The 15,355-nt window shown below is 46.7% G+C and overlaps 1 protein-coding gene across 1 annotated transcript in view; it reads right to left on the bottom strand.

Annotated features, from left to right (window-relative positions):
• COPB2 (coat protein complex I subunit beta 2) overlaps positions 1-15,324 on the bottom strand; it is a 106,111-nt gene extending 90,787 nt beyond the window's left edge. Inside the window, exons 1-6 of the mRNA XM_085898777.1 lie at positions 15,221-15,324; positions 14,976-15,113; positions 13,883-13,969; positions 2,087-2,213; positions 1,402-1,550; positions 1,127-1,273 (exon numbers count right to left, since the gene is read on the bottom strand). Of these exons, the coding sequence (XP_085754903.1) occupies positions 1,127-1,273; positions 1,402-1,550; positions 2,087-2,213; positions 13,883-13,969; positions 14,976-15,113; positions 15,221-15,223 (651 nt within the window). The 5' untranslated portion in view covers positions 15,224-15,324. The remainder of the gene's footprint in view (positions 1-1,126; positions 1,274-1,401; positions 1,551-2,086; positions 2,214-13,882; positions 13,970-14,975; positions 15,114-15,220) is intronic.
• Positions 15,325-15,355: the final 31 nt, after the last annotated feature.

The raw sequence follows: 15,355 nt of genomic DNA, 5'->3' as shown, positions 1-15,355 counted from the left end.
ACTAAAATCTAATCGGTTCATCCTCGTCACAAACCCAACCTCTCCACCAAATTTCACCTGAATCTGTCCACAACTTTGAGATAATCTGCACACAAACAGACAAACAATTATTTTGCCAAGTAACAAACAGACAGGGTTGAAAACATAACTTCCTTCCACCTTCGGTGGCGGAGGTAATGATTGGGTCAAAATGTCAAAGAGCAAAGTCACAAAAGGGCAAATAGCCCTAATTAGGCCGTTCGCCGCTGTGCAGCACAGAATGGCAGGGTATATTATTATTGTTATGTTTGTGGGGTTAGATGAAGGGATTTCATAGCAAAGGTAGGATTGTATTGTGCAGCATAGTCCATGGATGAGTCGGAAACATCTTGATGTAATTCAAGTAGGAAAACTGTGAGCTTAGGTTGTTAAGTGTCACCACATGGAGGGTGTTGCTGTGTTAACTAGGTTGGGTTTAACTCAAATGAGATTTGTTACCTGCATTGTCTGTGAGCATCAGCTGCAGCTGATGTATACATGACGTATGTGATTGCCCCCATGACCTTTTCCTACGTTTTTGCATTTACAAAGCCGGAAATAAATGAACTACGTTTTTACGCTAACAACAATAGAGCCAAACGTTTCCGAGCAGGCAAAAACCCTGCCTTCCCGACTTCATACCGGCAGGCCATGCCCGAGGTTCATTGGTTGGGGTGATGTCAGAGGGAAGACGGGCAAGAGCGACAAGAAGGTGCGATAGAGACAAGAAGGCAGTGGGAAGCTAATGTCAGGTTCTGTTGCTTCTCCCTCGGCATGAAGAATAGCAAATTCTCGTTGTTAGGTGATTCGGTGATTTTTCTTTTTCACATATGATGAACATTTTACCTCCACTTTCAAAGAAAATAAGAAAAAAGATAGAAGAAACATCCCAGAGGAAGTCCACCTTCTCTAAGCTATCCTGCCAGCCCGAGTCATTAAATGAATAGCACCAGCCCTAAAAAATACAATGCCAGTGATTGGCTTATACAAAACATTGAAATTGTGCTGTTTAGAACAATTTGGGTTTGTTAAAGCAATGCAAGCATACGAAGCCTTTTCGTGACACTTCTTATAAAAAGCGAGACAAGCATATATGCATGTATAACACCTGGTAATCCCAGATCTTGACCAGACGGTCGTCAGCCCCAGAGATGAGGTAAGGCTTGTCACCGCCGCTGTAATAATCGACACAGTTGACCCCTTTCTCATGACCTTCCAGTGTAAAATTAGGCGTTGAAGACCCGAGCTGCCAAACCTACGTGTCGTAACACAAAACGTAATATTTATAACAAGGTAGAGCTTACACAAGTGGGCCGGGTATCATGGGTCAGGGTATCATGCAAGCAATCTATTCCAATAAACGTCACCGCCTCCGATGCTCACCTTGATTGTGCGATCAAGTGAAGCGCTGGCGAACTGGTTGTTATCTTTGGGATTGATGACAATCTGCATAACATAGTGCGTGTGTCCTTCAAAAATTTGTGAACAGCTCCATTTCTTCTCCCAGTCCCAGAGTTTGATAAGCATGTCATCTACGGTGTTCAACATCACAAAGAACAATTAACCAAACTATGCAGTAATAGCTTCTGAAACTTGTGCCTGTGAAGGTGCATTCCAGGTGGTGAATTTTGTAGTACCTCTTTAAAGTTCAGATGCACACAGGAAGTACAAATTACATCTAATGTGCAATCGCAACCCAAAATCAAATTTGTTTATTCTTTACAGGAGTGAGGCTCATGGAAAAGTAAGGTAGAACTGACAGTTGGACAACCATCAAGGGAATGAAAATGAATGAAGGGAATGAAGGAACATTTGAAAAATAATTTCGAGTTTTTATGAAAATAATACCTCCTCTGGACATGAAACCTCGCAGTGTTTTATTTTTATGACACAGTAAAACCTTCCTATGGTTACTGCCTTGGAAGGAAAAAACAAAAAACGTGATTTGTGAGACAAGACATCAATTGGTACCTGCCTGAAGTCCTTTTGCTGGTGGAAGAAGGGGTGAATGAACAGTGGACAAACAAAGTTTCACTACTCACTCACTATACAAAGCAAGCTTACATACCGCTGCTTGTGAGGATGAATGGCTGCGTCGGATGCACCGCAATACATCGGATGTAATCCGAGTGGGCCTCAAACATGTGTACTCGTTCAAGAGTGTTATAGTTGAAAACGCGGATTTGCATGTCATCCTTTGAAGAGAATAAAAAATAAAATAAAAGGATTCAGAGCATTAACCCAATGTAAAGACCATCATGATGATCCAGGGTGCCGCCGTTCACCTCTGGGCAAAATTGAGAGGAAGACACAAGCGACGAAGCACTCAACTCTCCCAACACATTCACTCGGTTATTCGAAACAAAGCTTCACGACCTGCATGCTTTGTCTATTTTGTTGTTATTCATATTTTATTCACACACACAAAGACTTCAAATAAACTTTTTGTTAAAAGACTTCGAAAAGACTTTTTGTTAAAAGACTTTTTGTAAAAGACACACAAAGATGTCATCATAACCTTACGATAATGAAGCAAATGTGGATGCAACAGAAACTCCAAAATTGACTTGGGGGAGGAGGGAGGGGTGGGGGAAATAGCACTGGCTTTGGTGGTAGCCGGCATGACAAATGATCTTCCATTATCTTATCACTAGCAGAGGTACTCACACCTTGTGAGGAAGGAATTTAGAGTTTGATGGATACATTCTATCAATGGACAGACAGACAAAGACTGAAAAATAACTATATATATATATATATATAACTATATATATATATAAATATATATATATATATATATATTTATTTATATATTTATATATATATATATATATAGTTGCGAATTCGCGCCCGACGGCGTGCGATCGGCCGCGTAATTCGAATCGTGACCGCGTCGCCCACCGGTCGGACAATTCAGTCGTGACCCTCCTTGGAACTAACGCCAGGAGATAGTCACGGGTGGGGGTTTAACCTCACCACGATCGTGCCAATTGCCCACCCGTGCAGGATAGGGTTGCTCGCCAAATTCGACCTACCTAAGTACCTGCGCGAGTAGTCGACCGGGCAATCGTACCTCACCGCAGGTCGGCCGAGGACACGAACCGCTAAAGCGGTCCATTCCGTGCTACAGTGATAACCGAGCGGTGTTATCGCCGACCTCGACGGATGCGATTCTGTTTACCGGGTGCTTACACCCCTCTACCAATTTCTTCCGTGATGCAAGATGGCACTTTCAAAACAGGGAATAGGATGCAACGAACGGGTAACAGTTCAATAAGCACATTTATTTGACATTGCACGTATTTACAGTCACAGCAATGAATCATGCACGTATGTACAGTCAAAGCAAGCAGATAAAATAATTACCACCGAATAAAGCGTTTTATTCGCACACACAATTACTTAAACAAGTCTACTTACTAGACGGCGCCACCACATGCATTTATACAAAAAGCAAAGAAAAGCCACCCCCAAAGACAAGGGTGGCAGACAGGTCCGTGGACTGAATGTGACGTGGAGCCTGGATGAACGGTCAGGCCCACGAGACCGAAGGGTCTTACCCGCGCCCTCGTGGCGCGATGGTGGGCAGGTCGCGACGTCTACTCCCCCATGGCCTGGCGTGGCCGCGCCTGTCCTTGGGCACCCAGCTTGGTCGGTGAGCTCTCTCCGGCGTTCTCCACCCGGATGCACAGGCTCGCGCCACACAGCAGGCACCACGGAACGGACAGGGTTAGCATCGCTCTCTCAGCGCGGATGCTCGGTATGGGGGAATTGCTGGTGCTCTCTCAGCATGTCGATGCTCTCTCAGCAGGTCAATGCTCTTTTCGTGAGTTGACGCTCTCATAGCGAGTTGACGCTCGAACGAGCACCCTGGACCGCCTTGGCTCCGGCAAACTCTCCCTGGCTGTGGTCTCCACTTTGCCCCTTTTCCCGACGGTGGTTTCCAAGTAGCGCTCTGGTTTGCCTCCAAGCCCCTCTCCGCGTCCCTGCTCCGTTCACCAACTCTCGCTCTGACACCACGACCATCTCCCCACAACCGGCTGACTTGAGCTCCGTCTCTCGAAAACTGAACCCAGACTGACTTGTAACTGATCGCGAGCTCGTCTCCCCCACCACTGCGAGCTCCGTTCACCAACACTGGCAACCGACCCACCGACACTTCTCTCGACACTGCCTCGAGCTCTGTAAAACCGACTGGCCCTGAGCTCCATTCTGCTCGCCCTTTTATAGGGCAGGGAAAGTGAGAATCGACCCCTGACCCTTGACCTCCAACCCCGGCAAAGCCTACGTGGTAGAAATCACCAAAATACTCGCTTGACAGCGTGACCCCTGACCCAGGCAGAGCCGATGTGTGTAATTCACCGAGGGGGAGTAGACGTCGCGACCTGCCCACCACGGTAGCCACCCTTGTCTTTGGGGGTGGCTTTTCTTTGCTTTTTGTATAACTGCATGTGGTGGCGCCGTCTAGTAAGTAGACTTGTTTAAGTAATTGTGTGTGCGAATAAAACGCTTTATTCGGTGGTAATTATTTTATCTGCTTGCTTTGACTGTACATACATGCATGATTCATTGCTGTGACTGTAAATACGTGCAATGTCAAATAAATGTGCTTATTGAACTGTTACCCGTTCGTTGCATCCTATTCCCTGTTTTGAAAGTGGCATCTTGCATCACGGAAGAAATTGGTAGAGGGGTGTAAGCACCCGGTAAACAGAATCACATCCGTCGAGGTCGGCGATAACACCGCTCGGTTATCACTGTAGCATATACATATACATATACATATACATATACATACATATATATATATATATATATATATATATAAATATATACAGTAGAGTAGGTGTAAGTCGGCAGCGTGTAACTCGTCACTTCGCCTAAGTCGGCAGCATCAAAAAGTCCCGAATTTATCTCATGTTAAATCCCTTTGAATAAAGGGTCATCCCTCTGTAAGTCGTCATCCCTAAGTCGTCACTTCGTCCAAGTCGTCAGATGTTGTCCATTCCCACGTAATGGAAACTCAAGTCAATTACCACTCCTAACTCGTCACACGGAACTGCTGCCTCATGAGAAGCCCGATTTCATGGAATCGTGATGTTCGCTCATTGGTGTACACCGCCAGTGATAGGCTATTTATAACTGTGTACACACGTTGATCGCACTGCAGGCAGGACAATGGCGACTAAGCGTAAGCTTACAACTAAAACCTACCAAGAAAAATACGACATTATCCAGTTTTGCGAGGCAAATCCACTGATGAAGAAAACAGACATAGCTGAGAAGTTGGACATCGAACGGCAGACATTGAACGATATCTTGAAGAATAAGGGCAAGATATTTGGACAAGTGGGGAAGATCGTGAGGCCGGTGGGAAGTGTGAAATGCGTGAAATGTGTTTCCTTTGAAGATGTCGATGACGCGCTCATCATCTGGTTTCGGCAAATGTCGGCTCAGCCAAATATTCGGTTTCGGCCGATTCGGCCAAATATTCGGCCGATACCGTCTTTCGGTGGAGGATTGCCCAGCCAACATCATGGAATACAATGACCGGTTTGAATCCTTTCTCATGCACCAGATGCCCAAGAGTTTGAGGCAGTCAAACATAATGGATTACTTCGCGAAGAAGTAAAGGATCGATCGAGCTTAGTGTTGAAGTCCGATCATGGTTTTATATTGGCTTGTTTTGTACATTACCGCACTCACACATCGGCATTGAGTGGTAGTTATCACCACGATGACTGTGTGTCATGTAATTTGTCACCATACCATCACCGATGGTATACGAGTTGTCTTACAGTTGTTCATTATCTTTACTTTTGCTAAACTGATTCATGAATTCCATCTTTGTTTGATCACTTTCCAACTCACCAATGAACCCCCACCTATGCCCTGAGGATTGTGTTTTCCTTTTGGTACAATAGCCAGCTCTCACACAGACGTGTCCAGGCCACGCGCGACTTCATCCTTCACCCCACAGTCATCATGAATGTTCACATACGCTGATACGCGTAAGTCGTCACATTTCTAAGTCGTCACTTTTTTCTCGGTCCCGATAGTGACGACTTACGCCTAGTCTACTGTACATATACATATATATATATATATATATATATATATATATATATATATATATATATATATATATATATATATATATATATATATATATATATATATATATATATATATAAAATATATTGTTACGAATTTGCGCCCGCCCGGCGTGCGAATGACTGCATTAATTAATAGCGGACGGTTCGCCCACCGAACGAGCAATTGAGTCGTGATTTTCTGAAACACCACTGAGCCACCACGGCTCAGTCAGTATTCTACCCGCTAGAAATAGGGTCAATCGCCGAATATCGATATACCTAAGTACCCGCACGGGTAACCGACCGAGGGACCGTACCTCGGCGAAGGCCTGCTTGGACACGAACCGCTTAAGCGTTCCGTTCCGTTCTGGGATAACTGAGCGGGTATTATCGCCAGACCTCGCCGGACCCAATTCTATTTATCGGTATTTAAAAACCCACTACTATTCCGAGAAACAAGATGGAATTTCAATGGGGGAAAAAATGGCGTGACGAACGGGTTAACATTCACACAAGCACATTCATTTACAACACAGATGCACATATACAAACAATCATGCAGTCAATGGGGGAAGGGGACAAGACACGAGCAAGGTAAAAACACTACAACCGACTATAAGCAATTATCAATGGGGTCACTTTCACAGTTTTACTTCGCAAGACACGGCTCCACAACATCCGTTCAAAGAAAAGCAGGAAAGACCCCATCAAAGGCAATGGGGTCAGACTGGATCTCTTGGGTCTTTATGGCGTGGGACTTGGCAGACCGAACGAGTCCCACGAGACCGTTGCAGGTCACCCTCGTGGTCACTGGCTTGGGCGACCCGCGATGCTCCTTCCCCACGGCGGCTAGCGTAGCCGCGGTTGAGCCCAGGCCCTGCTCAGCGGCCGGCGATCTCTCTCCGGCTCTCTCCACACGAGCGCGCGGTTTGTGCGACACAGCAGGTAAGGCTGCTCCTCCAGCTCGCGTCTCTTTCGAGACGCCCGGACCTCCGCCGATTGGCTGCTCCCAGCTCCCCACTCGGACACGAGCCCCGATCTTCACCCAGCTCGGGCAGAAGCAGCCCAGTTCCTACGGCGGCGTCCAGCGGCCGCGACAACTCCAGCAACCACCGAGAGAGAGAACGAACGTCCGAGAGAGAGAACGAACGCTCCGTGCGCCCTTTTTATTACTCATGCCCTGCCACTCCGCTCTCGCCCCGTCCTGGGGGGGGGGGCCGCCTGCTCTCCCTCGACGAAGGCCAGGCCTCGAGCAACCGTGTGCCAAGGTGGAAACGCGGTGGTGTGGTTAAGGTGATCAGGATGGCGTGGTTTGTTGAGAGGGGCGTGTGGTTGTGGTGGTGGAAGGACGGTGGGTCTGAAGCGGTTGATTGAGAGCGATGTTGGTGCTGGTGGTCTAAAATAACGATAGTGAAAGAAAAACGGCTATCTCAAAGATCACAGCCCTGTGACACCAATAATTCCCATGAAACAAAGGTGGGGAAATCTAACTGAACACAGACTTATCGATCGAACTGAACGAAGGACCTTTATGGCGACCTGCGAATTTCCACAGCCGTAACAATATATATATATATATATATATATATATATATATATATATATATATATATATATATATATATATGTATATATGTATATATATATATATATATATATATATATATATATGTATATATATATAAACACATGTAATATATATTGTGACTGGCCGGGGGGGGGGGGGGGGGTCAGCCGCCAACCGACCGCTCTGAACGGAGCCGCAAGTCGAGTCGGCCCGACCGATCGCCCGGAATATAGATCGCCGCCCGGATAACTCTGAGCGACGGGTCCTTGTACAAGAACCGAAATACGCCAATCGGCAGATCACATGGGGTAGGGTCGATTGCCAATCTTCAATGTACCTAAATACCCACGTGATCCAACTAACGGGTATTCCACCCTCGACGGATCTCGTACGGAACAAACCGCCGAGGCGAGCTTGTCCGTGGCGATTCCGAGTGGCGTAATCGCCGAGAACCGTCGGTCCAAATGTCCCCCTATTATGGCAAACCAACGGCTAACTCCCAACACACGAAATGTTCAGTCAATGAGGGAATGGACGAAACGAGCAGGTTTACATTCACACAAGGACATTTATTATAATGAAACACGTAAGCAATTAAATAAGGCAAAACACGTGTGCAATTATACAAACAACAAAAGCACGACAAAAGAACTACAACCGTCGATAAGTAATTATTAATGTACAGTCACTTAAACAGTTTTACTTACGAGACTCGGCGCCACAACATTTATTCAAAAGAAAAGCAGGAAAAAGACCCCATTATAGGCAATGGGGTCAGACTGGACCTCTTGGGTCTTTATGGCGTGGGACTTGGCAGACCGAACGAGTCCCACGAGACCGTTGCAGGTTACCTGCACCCTCGTGGTGTCTGGCTTGGGCGACCCGCGATGCTCCTTCCCCACGGCAGCTAGCGTAGCCGCGGTCGAGCTCGGGCTTTCCGTGTGGCAGGCGAGCTCTCTCCGGCTCTCTCCACACGAACGCGTGGTTTGCGCGACACAGCAGGCAAGGCTGCGCCTCCAGCTCGCGTCTCCTTCGCGACGCCCGGACTTCCACGCAGCTCTTTGGCTTCTGGCTTCCTCCCGACTCCCCCAACTGCCGAAGCAAAAAGCTTACTCCTCCCATGGGACTCAGCACACGAACTCTGCCACGGGACTCCCACGAACTCAGCCCAACCACGGGACTCCCCCGAGACTTTACGAACCCTTTCGGGACTCTTTACCAACTCTGCCACGGGACTCCCACAAACTCAGCCAACGAACTCAGCCCTACCACGGGACTCCCACGGGACTCTTCACGAACTCTGCCACGGGACTCCCACGAACTCTTTTCACGGGACTTTTTTTTACTCAGAAAAGATGTCCTCTTTATCTTTTGCACCCCCTCCCCCGCACCCGGCGTGACTCATGCCCTCGTGATCCACCCCCCGGTCAACCACAGGTGGGAGGGAGTTGTTGGCGTCACAGGATGGCAGGGTTCTTCTTCCTCTTCGCAGAAGAGGGGGAGGGACATCTCCATTGTTCACTCCCTAACTATTAAATCGATCCGCAGCTCATCTAATCGATTTCAAAACATTTAAACAATGGAAGGTGAGCTATCTAGGGAACATGCACTTATCGACATTGCTGACTAAGGGAACCTGTATGTTGTGTGCAATTGAATTCCAAATTCGTAACTATATGTGTGTATATATATATATATATATATATATATATATATATATATATATATATATATATATATATATATATATATATATATATATATATATATATATATATATATATATTGTTATTGTTATTGTTATGGCTGTGGAGATTTGCAATACACCAGAAAGGTCCTGAGGTTAGATTTATCGATAAGTTCATGTGTGGTTAGTCCACACCCATTGTTTAAAGGGAATAAGTGTGATTCATCAGGGCTGCGACGCTTTGAGTTAGCCATTTTTCTTTCTCTATCGTTATTTTGAACCAATAAGCCCACCAACAACTCAAACACCACTACCTTCGCCTCTTTACCTCCACAACTCCACCCCGCAAACATCGCTTCACTGCCATTCTCAAACAACGTCCACCAACAACCAAACCACCACAGCAAACCCCCCACCACCTTCGCCTTTCTCCTTCCACAACCATCAACCACACCACTTGCCAACACCGAACGTCATGCTGTCCAGGGCCCGTTCGGTAATTGTTGCCGAACGCGTCGAGCCGCGAGTACAAATGGATGCCATTGCAAGAGGAAATTCGGATCAGGAGAGGCTCACGCCCCTTTCTGCCCAACCAATGGTTAAACGTCGGGTGGTGTGGCCCCGCCCCAAGCGCGATGCATGTGGACTCCTTTTCGGAAGGAATTCGTTTCAAGAAAGGCTCACGCCCCTTTTTGCCCGACCAATGGCTGAACGTCGGGTGGCGTGGCCCCGCCTCCAAACGCGTTTTGATCCGCGAATTAGCATACACGCTCCTCCTCCGGTCTATAAAGACGCGAGCACAAGGCAACTCATGTGTCGTGTCGAGTTGGGGCGTGTGTTGGGTTGTGCTGAGCTGTGCGGTGCTGTGCTGGCTGGGCTGGTTGAGTCAAGACGAAGGTCATCGTTGAGGTTGTCGTTGCAGGGATCGGACGGCGAAGGGGACGGAGCTCTGTGTTGAGGTCGAGGGATGAGTCGCGGCGTGAAGCAGGGACGCGGAAGAGGACTCAGGGGCGAGAGTTCACCGGAGTCGGTGCGGTCCCGAGACCCCGCTAGCGGGACGGAGCGTCCGCCATTCCCCTCTCCCGACCCCGAGCATCAAGAATCCCCCCCCCATCCGTGCTAAGATAGCGCCGGTAACCCCGTCTGTTCCCCAACCTAACCGTGGTGCCGACCAACACGTGCCTGCGCAACGCACGCCAAAGGAGCTCGCAGATCATACCAGAGGCACGGAGTCAGGCGCGTTACGCGGACATTGCGGCAAGCCCGCCATCGCGCCACGAGGGCGCGGGTAAGACCCCTTCGGTCTCGTGGACCTGGCCGTTCACCCAGGTCCCACGTTCATTTGGTCCACGGACATGTCTGCCTCCTTGCCTGTGAGGGTGGCTTGTATTTTCTTTGCTTTTGGTGTAAGTGTGTGTGTGTGTGTGTGTGTGTGTGTGTGTGTGTGTGTGTGTGTGTGTGTGTGTGTGTGTGTGTGTGTGTGTGTGTGTGTGTGTGTGTGTGTGTGTGTGTGTGTGTGTGTGGCGCCAGTCTTTAAAGTAAACCTGAATAAGTGCTTGAACATAGCTTTATTCGGTAGTAGTTCTGCGTTGCTTTTATTGTTTTGACTGCAATGTGTGCATTCTTACTGTATAACTGTAAATACGTGCCTGTCTGAGTGTGAATTAAAAGTGCTTGTCAAACTGTTTCCCGTTTCATTGCGTCCTTTCCTCTAGTTGACATTTCCATCTTGCATCATGTAAGGGATTGGTAGTGGGTGTAGACACCCAATAAATAATCTGAACCGTCGAGGTCGACGATAACTCCGCTCGGTTATCCCTGCAGCACGGAACGAGCCGCTTAAGCGGATTGTGTCCGGAGTCGACCTGCGGCGTGGTACAACTCCTCGGTACGCTACCCACGCGGGTACTTAAGTGTATCGACATTCGGCGATTCACCCTATTTCACGCGGGTAGAATGCGGACTGGGTTGTGGTGAGGTTAAACCCCCACCCATGGCAAGCTTCTTGGCGGTAGTTCCAAGAGGGTCACGACTGAATTGTCCGTTCCGGTGGGCGATGCGTCGCGATTTGAGTTATGTGGCCGATAGCACGCCAGGCGGGCCAGAATTCGTAACAATATATAAATATATATTTATATATATATATATATATATATATATATATATATATATATATATACATATATATATATGAAAGATGATTTGTGATACTGCCAACCACGAGGTGGTGCTTTATGATACACATTTACATCGAGAGAATTGGGGTCTTTCCGCACCCTGAAGATTTGAGAATGGTTTATTGCATCTCCATTTGCCAAGAGGATTCCACCAATATGCAAAATGATGGGGTTACTGCAGGTGGGGCCAATTATATCGATGGACAAACAGACAGACACACAATATAACTTCATATGGAGTACGATATGTTGTGATCAACAAAATCTCTTTCAAAAATTATAAAGTGCATTTCCCAGAATTGCCCATCAAAGGTGGGCCGAGAAGGGTGCTCCCACTCGGAGGGCGGGAGTGTCCGCTAGTATGTTCAATGTGCACGCAGTGTCTGCCCAAATATGGTACAGTAATACCACAATTTAGTCTCCAAATTAAGTCATCACTTTATTCATATCACTACCCGATTTGCGTCATCTCAACCCACACTTCAGCCAATGACAGCAAGAAAGCCCTTTCTCGTCTCCGTCGCCTTGGCCTTCACCTCCATTGTGCATGAACTACTTTGCGTAATAATAGAATGTACATAAAGAAATGTACTGTGGAGTGGCTAAGAGGCAATGTAAAAGAGAGTTACCTTAAAAGTGAAATTGAAAGTTATTTGTTGAAACGATGCTGGTGAACGCGCCGTCAATGTCGGCGGGTTACCAAGTTTGCCTCTAACTACGGTGCGTACCATTTATAAAAATTCCGACGTTCATTGCACGTCAACCGCTTCTGGAAGAGGTACCGAAGGTAAGAAAAATTCAAACTAAAATATGTTCTTTATTTAAAGAGCAGGTTGCGGGTCACCAAACATGTTCTGAAAATTTATCAATATGATTATATGTGCATTATATAGTTTGATGCAAACTATTGTGGTTGCCTAACTTTTGGGAAAATTAATGAAATTTAACTCCGAAGTTGTTATTTCTCGAGGCTGTTGAAAAAAACAGCCGCGTGCCATATATGGATGGTAACGTCACCTTCTCCAAAACAAAGCGGACGCTCACTCGCTCATTGAAGAAGTGTCCAGTTCAGCGGGCCGTTCTTTCGCTTTTTTTGAGCTTGCAACTGTCTATAATCTATATTATTCTTTTTTATTTTGAATTATTGTAGAACAAAGTTATTTGGATATTTGTACATCATGCCGCGTACGTGTGTCGTCATGTTTTGCGAAAATGGCTGGAAAACGGGTAATGCTCCCACCGATTCCCAAAGCAATCAAACATTCACCGGCAGTGGATAAGATTTGTACAAACAAAACGGGCTGTTTGAAAGACTTCAACGCCAAGGCTACGGTGTATAATATATTTGGGTCCGTTTTTGATTTATTCGATTTCTGACTCTTGAGTGACGAGAGGGTTAAAAATAATTATATCAAGTCACAGACGAATCAAACTTTACATTATTTTATGCATCGAACAAGAAAATGAAAATCGACAAACCAATCTGTCTGGTGGAGTCAGTCAGTGTGAACTGCCAGGCAGTCAGTCCTGCCACTTGTACACGAAATAGGCCGTTTTCTGGCACTTGCAAGTGGCTCAAATTTATATGGCTCAGGGCCAGAAACTCCATCATATAAATTCCCATCATCCTCTGACTCGTCCTCAGCAATATCAGAATGAAAACACTCAATTTCATCGCCGCTGAAATCACTCTCTGATTCACATCTCGCCATTGTTCACATGCTGTTTCCGAATGTTCACGAAGTTTTCGGAGAACGTGATGTCATAGCATCTTCGGTAAATGCCGGTCTGTTTTTCGATCACTGACAAAAGTTTTGACTTGAAAGTTAATTTTAGCATATTTTGAGTTTCAAATTAAAGAAAATAATTGCCAAACGATTATTAATGTGATTACAACCTTCGAATCACGCGAAGTCATCAGCGATGGGTCTGGTCTTTAAATGGGTCTGGAAATTGGTGTTTTATTTATTTTTAATTGAATATAACTGTCACAAACCAAAAAATAAATACATTCAAAGGGAAACATGGGTGAAATGGAAAATATATGATGTGATGATGAAGTAGCGACATCAGGAGCGTATCCTCCCCTTATTCCATCAATTCTTAAGAGAAAAATTGCTTTGATTTACGTTGTTTCGTTGTAAACTGGGATGAAACAGTATCCATAGAAAAAATAAAAATAAAAAGCGATTTATTAAAGGAGAGTCTATTCGGACATTTGGGTGCAAAACTTTTTATTCGTTCTGCAACACAAGACACAGATCAGAATAGTTTCTAACATGGATATAATATATATTTATATAGATAGATAGATAGATAGATAGACATGTGTACTCACAGCTCCAGCAACCAGCCAGTTCTTGCGAGCAACAAACTTTGCAGCACGAACCGGCAAATCACACACTTCGAATGACTTGACCAGAGTCTAAGACAAGGCAAAGGCAGGACTGAGCACGAAACAGAGCAGAGGCTTGTCATGGGAAAAAGAACACAATGTACCTGAGAACGAGTGGATCTATATATAAAGTACGTATGCACGCAAGCTCATGAGACCAGGTATTTGTTTGCCTTGGTTCCAAATGCAACAGTTGATGTAACTTAAGAGAGTTTGTGACATTTTCACTTCACATCCCCCAAGCGAGTTACAAGGACAGCAAACAAATCCCAAAGTTATCGGTTGATTGACAAGATGTTTGACCCTGTTTTACTCATGTTAAAGTGAACAATTATCTCAAGTGCAGATGACGATGCTTTCCTTCATGGCGTGGAGCCCGACGTCTGACACGGCGTGGAGCCCGACGTCTGACACGGCGTGGAGCCCGACGTCTGACACGGCGTGGAGCCCGACGTCTGACACGGCGTGGAGCCCGACGTCTGACACGGCGTGGAGCCCGACGTCTGACACGGCGTGGAGCCCGACGTCTGACACGGCGTGGAGCCCGACGTCTGACACGGCGTGGAGCCCGACGTCTGACACGGCGTGGAGCCCGACGTCTGACACGGCGTGGAGCCCGACGTCTGACACGGCGTGGAGCCCGACGTCTGACACGGCGTGGAGCCCGACGTCTGACACGGCGTGGAGCCCGACGTCTGACACGACGTGGAACCCGACGTCTGACACGACGTGGAACCCGACGTCTGACACGACGTGGAGCCCGACGTCTGACACGACGTGGAACCCGACGTCTGACACGACGTGGAACCCGACGTCTGACACGACGTAGAACCCGACGTCTGACACGACGTGGAGCCCGACGTCTGACACGACGTGGAACCCGACGTCTGACACGACGTGGCAGAGTGAATGTGTAATACTTGCCCTTTGAACGGCCGATTTAACAATGAATGTATAAGCGATTTGTCCTTGCATTGTCCCAATAACCCACGTACACACGGCAGTGAAGGACAACCCATGAATGACTACTGAGTACCTGTGTCTCGTGGTTCCACACACACACGCTCCCGTTGTACAGACTTGCCAACATCCATGGCTCACTCTGGTGTAAGTCCACACATTTGACCCTGTCGGAGCGAGCGGTCAGCTTGCGCTTGATTTCAAGGCGGAGAGGCTGAAAATGCCAAATTCAGAGAGAATCAGTCCTTGGTAAAATGAGGCAAAAAAACCCCATCGTTTAAAATCACGACAACAATTCCAAAGAGCGAATCGTCAACTTACCATGACTCCAACACCGGACCTATTCCTTTTGACGTGGAACCGGCTATTAAATCTCGCGAGAGTTACGACGAATAGTTAAAAACTTCTTGCGAAATCTCGCGAGATTTATTTTTTAAAGTATTTTTATTTTAATGC

Source organism: Eptatretus burgeri, chromosome 10 (assembly GCF_056783735.1).
Source record: "Eptatretus burgeri isolate ZD-2024b chromosome 10, Ebu_testis_v1, whole genome shotgun sequence".
Lineage (NCBI taxonomy): Eukaryota > Metazoa > Chordata > Myxini > Myxiniformes > Myxinidae > Eptatretus > Eptatretus burgeri.
The sequence above is the reverse complement of the archived record's forward strand: the minus strand, read 5'-3'. Positions and strand labels throughout refer to the sequence as shown.